A 14,909-nucleotide genomic window follows, 5' to 3' on the forward strand; every position below is an offset into this window, starting at 1 on the left:
ACTACGAAAACTATATAAAGATATGTATAAAGAAAAAGAAATAAAAGAAAAATAAGAAGTAAAGAGAATGGTATAAAGATGTACCGGGTTTTCTATTTAAAAAAAAAAACAGTTAAGCCTGTATCTCTGACATGCAACATAGAATTTTATCTTTGTGGCATATGTATAGAACAATTTTTAAAAGCCTACATCTGTATTCTTAACTTTTTTCATGTCTCGAACAACAACGGAAAAAGAGGATGCGACAATTTTCGCATGACTATCCGGAAATATATTATCTACTCTGTTTCAGAAAATACATATTATAAGCATTTCCAGAATGAACGAAATTATTTCTCATAAGGAAAGAGGTCTAAAAAACGCCCTTTAAATATTTTAAGCGAGTTTTGTGCAGAAGCATCTTCAGTATAATATTCCCTGCTGGCGCTATATTACATTAAATACTAAATTTGGTCGTAAAAGGTTTCGGATAAATATGAGAACATTTGTTTATTATCCATTAAACAGAATAGAATTGTATTTCCTTTTTTAAGTGGCAGTGCTGCGAAATGTACTTCAATTCAATTCAAAATTGGAATACAGACAGAGTATGTAGGAGTATTAACATTTTACAAAGTTCACATACTTGTTTCGTAATAATTTAAACTTGAAATTAATTTGCAAAGTTCATTTGAATGCCAATTTACGAACGTACTGTCACAAAATATAAGAAACAAATTGTGTGATTTTTACAGTCTCTGCGCCACATCTAATTTTTTATAGCCGTGAAAAATTCATTTCTTTTAATGTACTAGAATTTAGCACTTGACTGAAGAAGTTAATTGTATATTCTAAAATGAAATTTAAACAGACTGCGATAAGGGTCCGTTATATTGCTTAAATAATTAAATGACAACAGACTTTTAATTCAGGCAATTTTGCCTGAATTAAAAGTTAAGATAAAATTTTCAAAAGAGTAGTAAATTTCTTACCGTCAGTAAAGTCGCTCATATTCACTGGATGAGCTGGAGCTGGAGCGGATGTTGTGGTATTTTCCGAAGTAATCGTTGTTGCAACAGGTTGTGGCTCTGTTGTAGTATTACTTGTGGATGAAGATATTATTGATTCAGTGGTTGTTTCAAGGGGAATATACGTTACGGAAGGTTTTCCTTCTGTTACTGTAGAAGAAAGCACAGTTGTTGTTATGGTGGACGTGGACGTCATTGGAGTGGTTGAAGACGAACTTGATGTAGATGGTGAACTTGTTGAAGGTGGTAAACTTGATGAAGTCGAAAGACTGGACAGCAGTGGCGCAGATGATGTCGTTTCTGGGATTTCTAGGTTGGTGGCGTTTGGTTCCACGCTGGGGAGCAGCACCCATCCATCTGGTGTTGTTATCGGTACCCAGTCTGGAAATTTTAAGAAACGTTAATAATGAAATTATTTCTGTGGGCAGTGATTTATGTATCACTTAAAAATTTTATGTGAACATATATATGTATTGAAAATATTGTACTATGCGAAAGTGTCATTAAGATACTTAAGTACATTAACTAATGAGTGTAAGTGTGACTTATATCTGGAAGTTAACTTATCGAATAGGTATGGGGGCTGCTGGTATTTATGCTAATTAGTAAAAAGTTAAAAAACAATTGCAAACATGTTCTTTTCTAATGTTATGAAAATCAAATCGTGTACCTTCTTTTTAGCTTATAGTTTCGAATCGCATAATATTGACCTCGATTACCTTAAGAGATACAAAGTCATTCAAATTAAAGCGAATTTGATGACAAATACCTAACATTTAATTTAATCAAACATTATTAGGACTCGAAAATTAAATATGTTGTGTTAGCTATGATATTTATCGCAGCAGATAAATTTTTTATTGAAATTGAAATATAAAATTGTCCATTTTACAAAGAGTACTTTAAAAGCAAAACTATTACCGCAAAAAATAATTAGAGAATTAAAAATACAATTTTTGCATGAAAAATACGTGATATGATTTAGAAGTTTTGATTAATTAATTTGAAGAATATCTCGTTTTGCTTGTGTTGTGATAATTGTTTTTTCTCTAAATGGACGGACAAAATAAATGGAAAAAAATCCCTATCGAATTGGCTGAAATTTTGCGGAGTTATAGTTTTTTAGCATTCTGATCAAAAGTGTCAATGGGGCCCAAAGACCGTTTATGCCGAGATATTGGGCCCCAAAGTGGGCCTTTTAGAAGGGATGACTCGATAAGTCTGAATAATTATTTGTAGACCAACATTTCATGTAAATAGTATTATCACACTTGATGAGGTATACTAGGGTTTTTGGGGTCGATGAATCCGAATATGGGTCTCGCATGACTCTGCAAGGTCACCTAGAGATCATTTCAAGGTCAAACCAGGAATAAACGATCAGAAAAATCGGCAAAGAAACATGTACAAGTTTTTGTGTTCGCTGAATCCGAATATGGGTTTCGCTTAATATTTCATTTTTATTTGCAAAAACTATTCGTAGATAATTAGAAATGCACTCACTGAATCCAAAGTGTGATAATCCAATATAGCACCTATAAGAAAAATATATCGGACTTAAAAAGATTAAAACAAATACAATTTTTTAGTTTTAGTCGTTAACTAAAAATCGAAGTAAACGTAGGTAAAATTTCTATTCGGCATGTTACTGCAAATCCTACAACTTTGCCTTAATTTGACCGACCTTGTATCTTTTCAAAAACGGGCACTCGGTATATTATTACGTATACATATCTAAATTGATCCATATAACTTTTATTATATCTTGAGAAATTTTATAGCTATATTATTACAGTTTTATATAAAGTTATAAACGTTGAAATTTCCCGAGGCATGTCTGGAAAAGTCTAGACCATTTTTTTATATATCCACGATACTTCGCTAAACTTACAAATGTCTGTCCACTTTTTATGAGTATAATAAAATTGTCAGAAAGGTACGATTTTTCGTTACTCTACTTTAAAAGTATTAAGTCCATTCAAACAAATTGAAAAACTTATTTTCTTAAATCTTATCAAATCTATACCAGAAATCTAGCTGTGCAAAATATATCTACGTCCACAGACAATACTTCTAACTGCCGATATTGCGGGAAAAATCTATACTAGGAGCTAATGTTATTTGGATAAATAAAACTTTCAATTTTGTTTCTGTTAATTTACAAAAATAACTCATTTTTGCATTATAGAATATTAAAAAAGGTTTGTTTTGTTTTTCTTTAGAAAGAGAGTAAAACATACTTTGGAATATTAAAAATAGAACATATTTCTCATAAACCAACAAAACACATTTCTAGTGACATATGTTAATGATATTTTCAATAAGAGCAATATTTTTAATTAGTAACAAAAAAATAGCAAAATCAAATCAGTATTATCTTGAAGACCTACATTTAGTTAAGTTGGTTGAATTAAAAAAGGAGTGCATTTCTAAATCACGTATCTATTAATAAGACATACAATTTTCCAAACATTTTATTTCTCAAAAGAATATATGTATGTGATACACGTAGCAGTAGTAAGGTGTAAGTTAATTATACATCAAGTCCATGCATAGTTAAAAGGTAACGGTTCCAGTGCTGGAATAACATTAATTAGGTCTGAAATATTTTAATTTAAGTTTACATGAATGACACATTAATTAGGTACTTAGGAAACGGTTATTTCAGTTCTTTTATGATATTTGTTAAAGGTAAAATAGAAATAATCATGGACGTTCCAGCCTAACTAACTGTACTGCAATCTAACAATACCAACAAATATTTTGATATATCTATTTGTAAAAAAATGTCGTGATTGCATGTATATTATACAGGATGTTTATAAACTTGGATACAATTTTTAATGCTAGATAGAATGTGTTAATCATAAATTCAATAATCAAAATCGTCGATACAGCAAAACCATGCTTAAAATTAATAAAACTTATTGAGAACTTCATAAAAAGTGGTGAATAGTTATGGCCGTAAATGGCGTGTCATCTACATTTTTTGTCCTGTTTTTTATATTAAACAAAAGAATAATTGCTTGTTCAATTTTGAGTAATCATGAGTACTGCATTAGTTTCAAAAGAGATATATTTTTAATGTGTTTTATTAATAAGTATGAATAAAAATACTAAAACGATTCAAAAATAGGGCAACAATGAATTAATAGACTAACGTATAAAAACGCGGGTGAAAACTACGAATTAGTTGCATATCTTCATGAACAGCGATTTCCAAATGGGTATGCGCCAACACTTGTAAATAAAGGCAGAGCTTTCTGTGGAACTAGCGGTTCCAAAAATGTTTCCGTCATATCAATGTGCTCAACATTTTGTGTTTGCAAAAAATATTTCTGCCAACCAAATTTTCGCATATGGATTTATTTACTCTTCAAATTTGATGTAGAATTCGTCAGTGATTTCATATTATTTCTCAAACAAACAAACAAAAAATACGAATATGAAATATGAAAATTAATTATCTTTCGCAAATTTGTCCCTTACAGTGAACTTTCAACAAATATAATAATGTTCATTTTATACATGAATACAAACTTCAAGTATTTGGCCGGAAGTCTCGTCGTAGGAAAATTTTTTATTGAAAAGTATGGCTATTTGATTAAGACATTCTTGTGTTTGGTTTAGAAATTTATTAATTTGTAGTTGTTCTGGCTACAGTGTTTACAGATTAAAATGATTGTTATCCAGTATTAGGCTAGTGTTTTAACATAAAGTAAGTTGTAAATAAGGAAGAAGGTAGTGTTGAGTGACACTAGCTATCCTTGAGAAACTGTGTTTTTATTCACTATAACACCCTATATACATGGTTAAGTTTTAACCGGCATAGTTATATGTTAAGCCTGCCTCTTTAAAGCTTTTTAGCACGCAGCCACGCCGTCGTATGAGAGAAAATATTTATTTTGTGAAATAACCCGCCATCATCAATCTTTTGTTTTCAATTTATCTTTTCCAGAAGAAAAATGGTGCGTGCGATAAGAAACGTCGTTGAAAGAAATCAAAGTAAAAACTGAATAAGAAAAATAAACGAAACTGTAAAAAGTATATGTGGTGCTAAGGTAGGTATATTTCAAAAGCGTGGCATATTTTTCTAGACACACATTTTATAACCACTGATATGTAGTCATTGAAGCATGTGCCCATTTTTCTTTATGATTAGTATTTCAAAGTATGACATATGTGGTTGTAGAATGTTTCCATAAGCACATAACGACGGTGACATGAATAAAACATTGATATTATTTTCAAAATTACAAACTTTCAACTTCAAGGAGGCGACTTTGCAGTAGTATATTAGTTAATGCATTGTGGCTAAATTTCATGTTACCATTACTCTAGATGTTATTAGAAACAAAATAGGAAATGATTTCCTTGAAGATTTGCAACATTATTCAATGTGCGTGATAATTTTTTTATTAGTTAACTTTAATAAACGTGAATTCAGGAAAATGTTTAAAATTAATTTTAGATAGCTCAGCTTATTTTTGTTAAAAAAGTCCCAGGTTTATAAAAATGCTTGAAATAAAGAAAATAAACAAATTCTCTTGAAAATCCCAGTCCGATACGTTTAATAGTTAATTAACAATTACAGTTAACAGTTAATAAAAAATAAGACTATCTTGCGAACAAAAAGACGTAGGTGATTTATCTTTTTTTTAAATTACCGTATTTAATGCAAAAAGAGCGAATACCCGAGCTGCTTTCGCCTGACCTTGGGACAATTTGTTTGCAACGCTGTTTGACACCTTTGTTCGTTGTAAAGGGTAACTTAATTTCAACTTTTTGAAATTTTTCTTCGATACGTTTCTTTGAATCAATTAGGATATATATCTACGAAATTAACTTCTAAAATTAACGTTTAGCAAAAAACGAACGAAATCAATTAACAAGAAACTAGAGCAACAATTTTACGGTCAATCGAATCGGTCTTTGGATTGACCGTCTTTATTCATAAATTTCATTAACCCTTTTTGCAATAATAATGCGCAATTTTCGAAAACTGATTTTTCTGCATTCAACCTTTATTTATTTCTCTTAACAAATTGGTGAAATATGACTTTTGATACCTTAAATTGTAGATAATTTAATTGCCTACAACATAAAATAACAAATTTTTCGATAGATCGTCTAGATTTGCATGGGCCGAAAAAAAAGTGAAAAAACACGTAAATTTGCTACTTATTTACAATTTGCCAAATTAGCGTCTCTTCTTTCGAGTTACCTTTTTGATATTATCTTTCTACATACGCTTCCCCGTCATAAAGTGCAATAAAATGTCTACTAATAATTTTTTCACGTTCAAACTCTAAATCGACTGGAGTAGAGAATCTTCGAGCTGAAAAAAATATCACAAAAAAGGCTAACCTATTTTGAAAAGAAACCTTAAAGTCTCCAGGAAGCTTATGGGCTCTATGCTCATAGCCACAATATTTTTGCATAAAGTTGTTGATATTTCAAAATATGCTAATGACTTTCCTGAGAGGAAAAATATTGGACATTAAGTGGAAAAGTCAAGAATCTTTACTGGAGAATACACAAGTTTTTAAATAATTTTTTTCTGTTGATGTCTATAGATTTAAATGTAACAGTAGGAATGATATTTGGAATAGCAGGGGCATGTAAAAGAGAAGAACTATATAATATGAAAATAAATGACATTAATGATAAGTGCGCTTATAATAGCAAATATTCCTGACACTAAAACGCATTTATCACGAACGTCTACAATAACAAATCAAGAAAACGAGACAGTTAATTACGTATATTTGGAATTTTATAAAAAATATCTGGCTCTACGACCAAAACAGGCAAAGTCAGCTTATTGTACTTATTCTTGGCAGTGCGAGATGGGAAGGTCAAAAACCAGGTAGTGGGTAGAAATACCACAGGAAATTGGCCCAGTAAAATTGCAGTGCTTAAAATTGCCGGATCGGACACCAAGAAATAGATGCCTTAAAAGGCACGGTGGGTGGCGTTCGTCCTTTGTAGCTGACGGATATATCGAAGACTATGTGGAAAAGATTTTACATTGAAATTCACGAGGAAATTCTAGGGTGACAGAAAGTGATATCGCAACCCAAAGTGTTAATACAAATTGTATAGCAACTATAGTATCATCAGAAGAGGACGTTGTTTTAAACCCGAATTCTGTTGCTCCAGTAAATTTTAATAATTATTCAAATTCTAATTTTGTCTTTAATAAAAATATATCGCTAATTTGTAAATGTCACGTTTCAACAAATTCAGTAAAGGTGTCAAATTACCTAAGCGTTCAAAAAAAATACAAAGAAATACGGTAATTGTTTTTTCTAAATATCACAATGTAATTTTTAACTACTATTTATACAGGAGACTTTCATCTGCATAATTAAAATTTTTAATTTTCCGGCACACTAGAGACAATATCCGATCCATTATTCTTCATCCCTCTTTAAAAGACTTACTTCCTTCCTCTCAGGATAGTTCCCCGTCCGATTTTATACAGCTTTTGGGTACTCTGCGATATATTTTCATCACATATTTCCCGTTTTTGTTTACTGGTTGGTTTGCTCCTCTGATCTAATCCTAAGCCGTTCCGCCGGTGTTTTGTTTCCTTATTCTGGATATGAAAACGCGTTTCCTTTATTTCTGTTTCATCTGAGCCGTGTATTTATGATACCAAACACAGGCAGGCTTTGTTAGAATCTACTTTACGGATCGTGAAAAGTTTATAGAATAGCGCGCTGGAACGACTTCCTTGTACGTGAGATAAAGCAAATATAGATGTTTTTACTTATTCAATGTTTTCAGTTCAACAAAATGAAACAGGCTTTGAGCCTTGTAGGTGTATCAACTGTTCCTTTCAGCGAATCCATTTCGGTTAAAGCAAAAATGTTCTATCTCAGACGGAATATTGAAAAATATGTTGCTTTGTTGTTTAAATGATACTTGCATTTTATAATGCTCACGGCCATTTTACATCACAAACCAAAAATAAGTAAGTATCAGGATAATCCATATTAATTCTAAAAACTTTCCTAAAATTTTTAAGAAATTAAATATATGTCCTTTGATATCAAATATCTAGAATTTGACTCTATAGACAAATTAATTTTAAACTGTTAAATGTATTTTAATAAAGTCAAATTTTATTTTTCTTCTGTATCTCTCTTGTGAAAAAAGTTATGATTTTGCATCCATTTGAAGTAAAACACATTGTATAACAGTCGAGATGATTGTAAGCCTTCAAATATGGTAAGAAAGCAGCATTGTAACAGCAGGAAGTCTTGACGTGATATATAATATTTTACCATCTAAACAATGTATAAGATATATCTTCTTATTCTGACAGAAATCTGAAGGTACGTTGACCTAAAATGCCGCATGAAATATTTGTATTCCTTTTAATTCTAAAGTTTTAATATTATTTTCCATTTATCTTGCAAGCTTATTTGAATTTCCGTAGTTTTACATTTTTGTTAAAAGAGACGAACCGTGTTATGTAAAAATGCTAATGGAAGTATGCGCCAGCCTTATAAATTATGCATGACTGTTAAAATAAAACGTAAAAGAAAAAAAACCCTAAAATATTTATTTTAAATTATCTACAAAACGTGACGCTAAATAATATGAAGATAAATATTGTACGGTTTAAGACTATTTATAAACTGCAAGCTTTTACTGCATTCCTGAAATGTATAAGAGGTAATTAAGGAATTAAGCTCTTATTGTTGCAAATTATATGAACTATATACACGTATGTGTACATATTTCCATTGTTATGAAATGAGAGGCTGTGTTTTATATACAGTTAATATGTTCAGTGTTGTATTGCACGTATATACATATTTATAAACTATCAGAACTTTACTTTAGTAATATTGCATTTTAATTTAAATATTTTATAAATTTATCCGTCGTAACCTTCCGATATACAGGGTAGCCCATCGAAAACGTACCGCAAGGCATTACAGAGTAGTAAAGAATTTTTCGGCAAAATCCAAAAACAGGTCAAATTTGTTTCTGAGGGGGACAACTTTTGGCTCAAAAAGCATACCAAAATCTTCAACCCCCTAAGTGGGGGTGCTATCCCCTACATTTTTTCAAATGGGAATGGGGGTCAAGTGGGGGGTCATTAGAAAGGGCTTTTAATTCTCTATACATCGATTCTTACTTTTTGAAAATCGATTCATTATTTTAGAAAATATGCAGCTTTGAAAATACGAACAATATTTTTGACGAGAAATGCGAAAATCGATTTAATTTTACTTCAAAACTTACGGTATTAGTCAAGTAAATGCTGAAAATGTTGTCCGCCAACTTGCATACAATGATACAGGTTGTCTTCAAACCGTTGTCGAACATTCTGGAGCACTTGCGGTGTTACTTCGCGACATACATTAATGATTCGTCCTCGCAGATCTTCCAAGGTATCAGGTGGAGTGCTGTAAACTTTGCTTTTAATGTGCCCCCAGAGAAAGAAATCTAAAGGATTTAAGTCGGGTGACCGAGGGGGCCACTCAATTGCACCTCTTCGTCCTATCCAGCGTCCTGGAAACGTCTCATTTAGGTAATTGCGCACATTGAGCGAGTAATGTGGAGGAGCTCCGTCTTGCTGGAAAATCAGTTCGTGTTCATTGTAAGCAGGGTCGTCCTCTATGATATTTGTTAGAGCTGGGTCGATGACATTTTGTAGTAAATCCAAGTACATATCGCCTGTCAAATTTCCAGGAAGGAAAAAAGGACCTACAATGGAATTTCCAAAAATACCTGCCCATACATTCAACTTCTGGGGGTGTTGGGAGTGTGTCTCATGGAAAATCCTTGGATTGGTATCAGCCCAGTAACGACAATTATGGCGATTCACTAAACCATTCAAGAAGAACGTACACTCGTCCGAAAAACACACATTAAAGAGGAAATTATCGTTTATCGCTCGTTCAGTCATTATTTCGCAAAATTGCAAACGACGATCAAAATCGTCTTCATTTAGCTCTTGCACTAGCCGAATCTTATAAGGATGGAATTTGTATTTTTTTAATATTCGTTGGACACTTGTACGACTCACTCCTGTCGCAGTAGCCAATTGCATTGTACTCAGCGTACTATCCATTGCCACTTGCCCCAATACCGCTATTTCCGTAGGTTCATTTAGTACCGGATTTTCAACCTGCCTCTTTTTGTTATGAACGGAGCCAGTTTCGCGAAATTTGGCCACCAATTCGCGAACAATTTTTCCAGACGCATGTTTCTCAGGATGCCGTTGGTTGAACAGTTCGGCGACCCGATTTCCGCATTCATTGTTTTTGAAAAAAAGCTCAATAATTTCTACTCTTTCTGGAATTGAGTACACCATAATTAATCAATTTAAAAGACTCGGCAGTATTGGTACTCTTCAACTACAAGTCACAAGACAGTTATCTAGCAACTTCTTGTGGCCTATCTAAATACGAAACAAAAAGCGGACAATTTTTTGCTCACCAAAATCAGGCTAAAGAATTCGCAAATCAGAAAAAAAAACAGCGAATTCTTTTGAAGGAATTTACCAAGCTAATACCGTAAGTTTTGAAGTAAAATTAAATCGATTTTCGCATTTCTCGTCAAAAATATTGTTCGTATTTTCAAAGCTGCATATTTTCTAAAATAATGGATCGATTTTCAAAAAGTAAGAATCGATGTATAGAGAATTAAAAGCCCTTTCTAATGACCCCCCACTTGACCCCCATTCCCATTTAAAAAAATTTGGGGGATGGCACCCCCACTTAGGGGGTTGAAGATTTTGGTATGCTTTTTGAGCCAAAAGTTGTCCCCCTCAGAAACAAATTTGACCTGTTTTTGGATTTTGCCGAAAAATTCTTTACTACCCTGTAATGCCTTGTGGTACGTTTTCGATGGGCTACCCTGTATATCATCTGAAAGAATTCATTGTCTCGGTCTAAAAAACTATAACAAATATATTCAGTAGCCTAACACACATTGTTACAGGTCGCTTCTTCTTATAACGCTAAATATTTATTACATCTGTAAAAAAGTATTGAGAGACATCTGGAAAGCGTTGAAGCTAAATCGCTTGACACTATTTCAACATTTTCATGTACCATAATGTGACGTTTAGGAAATATGTTAGATTAATGGAACTAAAGTAGAAGTTATACATTCTAAAGGCAAATATTATGACAGGGTTCATGCGATCCTCAAAAAACTAATAGAAGGAGACAAAATTTGTGTAGTAGATAAATTATTTGCTACCTACATTTATCAGAAATTTCAAAGAGGAAATGTAAGGCTATAGGGGTGAGTAATAAACACTGTGGTACTGATCTGGATATTCTGACAGGTCTCCAGTGGAACGAGGCAGGAGATTCTCTAGCTACAGAGTGCTGCCTTGAACTTTATTGGACCAAAACCAACCCTTGGCGTAACTTTTGCTATTGCCAAAGTAGCTCTCCTGATTTGAGAGAAAGAAAAACTGATAAATTGTTGGAGTTATACTCGGGAACTTTAGTGAGTATACTGGACACTACTGGTTAAGATACCACTTACAATAAATCAGGCTAATCAGAAAGAAAAGAAAGAATCAGGTTCTAAACATTCAATTCTTACCTGAGGGTCTTGATAAAGCCACACATGCCAAGTATATTTTATTATATTAGAAAACTAAATCTATTTAGTGAAATGTGAAATATAACTTTAGGAGTAAGCTACAACCCATCAGATTACCGTGAAGCACTGGATTTTGATCCACTTGGTCAATAAGGCGTTCTTACACGTGCTTTTATCCCACATGAATAGTCCAGTTCTATTACGGTCCTGTCCCTGTTGGAGCAAGATTATCTTGGGAAACTGGTTAACACCAATGTGATGGACACGTGATGGCTAACATGCTGATTAGACAGAACTCAAGGAGTCAATTTATGGGACCAGAACCAGTACTGGGGCTTCCACAATGTTATCTAACAAGTTTCGGTAGAAATTAAATCAACAGAAGAATGGTTTGTCTGAGGAACATTGAGCTGGCGCTTATAAATATACTAAATAAAGCAAATTTTGAAAAGACTGACGAGTAGTATGTACACAAGAGATAATGCAATTATTATGGTGAACTGTATTATTTGTTATATTCTTACCGTCAGTTGTGGTGTTTGTTGCTTCAGTAGACGATGGCTCGGTATGGATTTTATCATCTGCTACTGTCCAAGTCACCAATCCCGGCTTCGTGCTTGGTTTAGTCGTTACTAAAGGTTCCACCGGTTTCGCAGCTTCTATCTCATTTGTTGCTGGATTACCATTAACCGTCTCTAAGATTTGCGACACATTAATTTTGTTCACGGGGATCTCATTAGAAACCGTTGTAGTTAAAACTAGTTGTTCTTTTATGGTTACATCTACAGGTTTCTGGGTTGTCTTTGATACAGAGGTTGTGGTGCTTATAGGTTTTACTGTAGTGGTTGAAGCTGGTGCTTTGGTGGTAGTTGTTGTTCGAATTGTGGTGGTAGTAGTAACCTTTTTTGTAGGTTTGGGTGTAACAGAAGGGGGTCTCTTCGTAGGTGATTTAGTTGTCTGTGTTTGAGCTGGCTTTCTAGTTGTAGTTCTTACTGGTTTAGCAGGAGCTTTTATGGGTTTTTGGGTGACTTTTGTGGGTGGAGGTCGAGACGGTTTTGTCGGTTTGAAGGTTGTAGTGGTAATTCTCACTGGTTTAGGTTTCAAGGTTGGTTTTGGAGTTGGTTTACTAGTAGGTTTCACGGTAGTAAGTTTCAGAGTAGTAGATTTCACAGTAGTAGATTTTGTGGAAACTGGTTTAGTTTGTACTGGTTTTATAGTAGTTGTAGTTGTCGTAGTAGTGAGTTTGGTTGTTGCAACTGTTGCAGTGGTAGGTTTAACTGTCACATCTTCCAATGTACTTCCATCTATAACTAGGAATGTCTGCAGTTTTTGTGGTGTAGTTGTTGCCTCTATCGTTGTGCTAGGTAATTTTGTACTAGTTTCTTCACTGGAAGGTTTTGTTTCGTTTACTGGTACCTTGTAATCGCTCAACGTAGGTGCTTTCGTTTTTTGTTCAAAAAGTTCCAAGACGATTGTAGTTGTCACCATTTTCTCAGTTGTAACAACAGTGGGTGAAGTAAGATTCAATGTGCTTGTCTCTACTTTATCATCGACATTTGTACTACTGATTGTCGTAGAAGTGGTAGTAGTATTCGTTAGTCGAAGGGGTGGTTCTCTGTGGGGTATTATGTCAGATTCTATCGTGTTCTCGATTATGTCGTGCACAGGCTCGACTAGACAACACGAGCCGAAATAGAACCTGTCTATGCAAGTTCCTAGGTGGGTGCCGTTCGCCTTCACGCAGTCTATCGCGAACATGCAGACTCCGTGGAGGTTGTTATTTTTCCTAGATATACACGGCAAGTTTCTTATGTTTCTGCCGGTGGTGGCACCTGAAACCAAAATAACAGAGTTAGAAATAATATTTGATACAATTCGAGGAATGATATTTTAAAAAAGTAACAGCGTATCAGCAAACTATTGCAGATTCGAGAAATATATTTTATTTTATAACTGAAAGTCGATAAAGCTAACATTCGTAGAATTATTTTATATTGTTGTACTTGTCTTAATAAAAACACTACTGCAATGTATCGATAAAGATAAAGGTTCCACGATATATGTTCTTAGAAAACTCTTAATTGCTTGTTCAATTTTTTTAAGAAAAATTAAATTATAAATCTGAGATAAAATGAAACATTTAAAGTTCGTAATTGTATTATTTCATAACTTTTTAAGGCTGTTATTGTAAATCGTATACAGTTTCTTCTATGACTGAATATTTCATATTACGGACGAAATATACAGGGTATTCCAGAAATAAATATCAACATTTTAATCGCGTATTTAACTCACAATCAGTGGAGGTTTGAAGAAAATTTATAGAATTTTATATAGAATCTGCAACTTTTGTATTTTAATGGCTTACGCCATTATTTGTAATTTTTTCTTATTTTTAATAACAATCAAATGATTCATTCATTAACATTGACAATCATTACTTTTTTTACCATTAAAAGAACAAACTAATGGGCGCTTTATACAAGGAGTTAATGATAAGTTTTGCCAAACTTTAATGGCGTTTTCTGCCAATGAAAATAATATATAAATTTTTGATAGGACGCTTCCCTACGGAGATACAGGGTGTTAAAAGTTTCAAATATTTATATGATTTCTCCTCTAACTTCACTGGCAAAAAATATTTAGTGATAAAATTTGGGGGACGACATTTTTTTAGTAGGGATTATTTTTTTATTGGATAAGTTATTCCAAGATACACTCCAGTGGCGTAGTTATTGGGGGAGTAGAGGACCTTTTTTGGAAAAAAATCGTACGCCACTGGTTCTTTAAATAATTTTAAATGTTATTAAAATGTACAATCAATTTGTGGCAATAAAGTATTCTTGTAAAGTATTCGTAAAATATACTGGTCTTTAGATAATTGGAAAATTAAATAAGAAGATACTTAAGTACCTACGTTGCTGTTTATCATTTTCTGTTGATTGCTAAATGTGTAACAATAAATTCAATACCTAATATTTTTTAGAGATTTCAAAACACTATACAACGCCACTGTTTTGTGTGTGGCAAAAAGTTACTATTCCCCCGACCTGAATCCCTTGGATAATTTTTTTGGGGCTACCTCAAAGCTATGGTATATCGTACTTCAGTTCCCAATGTAGAAGTACTACAGCGCATTGTAGAGGGTTTCGCAACCATACACAAAACAGCCGGAATTATGAGGCGTGTAAAGCTATGGTTTGTTAGAGCTGTAGGCGACGCAAAGCAGACAGTCAGTTGTGCGCGTCGGACTTACGTTGGAATCTAGTACACAAGAAAATGCGTAGCTGGTTTGTTAGAGTCTGCTTAGGTGGACTC

At 33.2% G+C, this 14,909-nt stretch overlaps 1 protein-coding gene across 1 annotated transcript in view; it reads right to left on the minus strand.

The window, feature by feature from the left end:
• The window catches only part of LOC108911600 (serine proteinase stubble), an 89,597-nt gene that overhangs the window by 40,037 nt on the left and 34,651 nt on the right, over window positions 1–14,909 (minus strand). The window contains exons 2-3 of the mRNA XM_023454617.1: window positions 12,116–13,423; window positions 972–1,388 (exon numbers count right to left, since the gene is read on the minus strand). Of these exons, the coding sequence (XP_023310385.1) occupies window positions 972–1,388; window positions 12,116–13,423 (1,725 nt within the window). The remainder of the gene's footprint in view (window positions 1–971; window positions 1,389–12,115; window positions 13,424–14,909) is intronic.

This window comes from Anoplophora glabripennis, unplaced genomic scaffold (assembly GCF_000390285.2).
Source record: "Anoplophora glabripennis isolate ALB-LARVAE unplaced genomic scaffold, Agla_2.0 scaffold364, whole genome shotgun sequence".
NCBI classification, from domain to species: Eukaryota; Metazoa; Arthropoda; class Insecta; order Coleoptera; family Cerambycidae; genus Anoplophora; species Anoplophora glabripennis.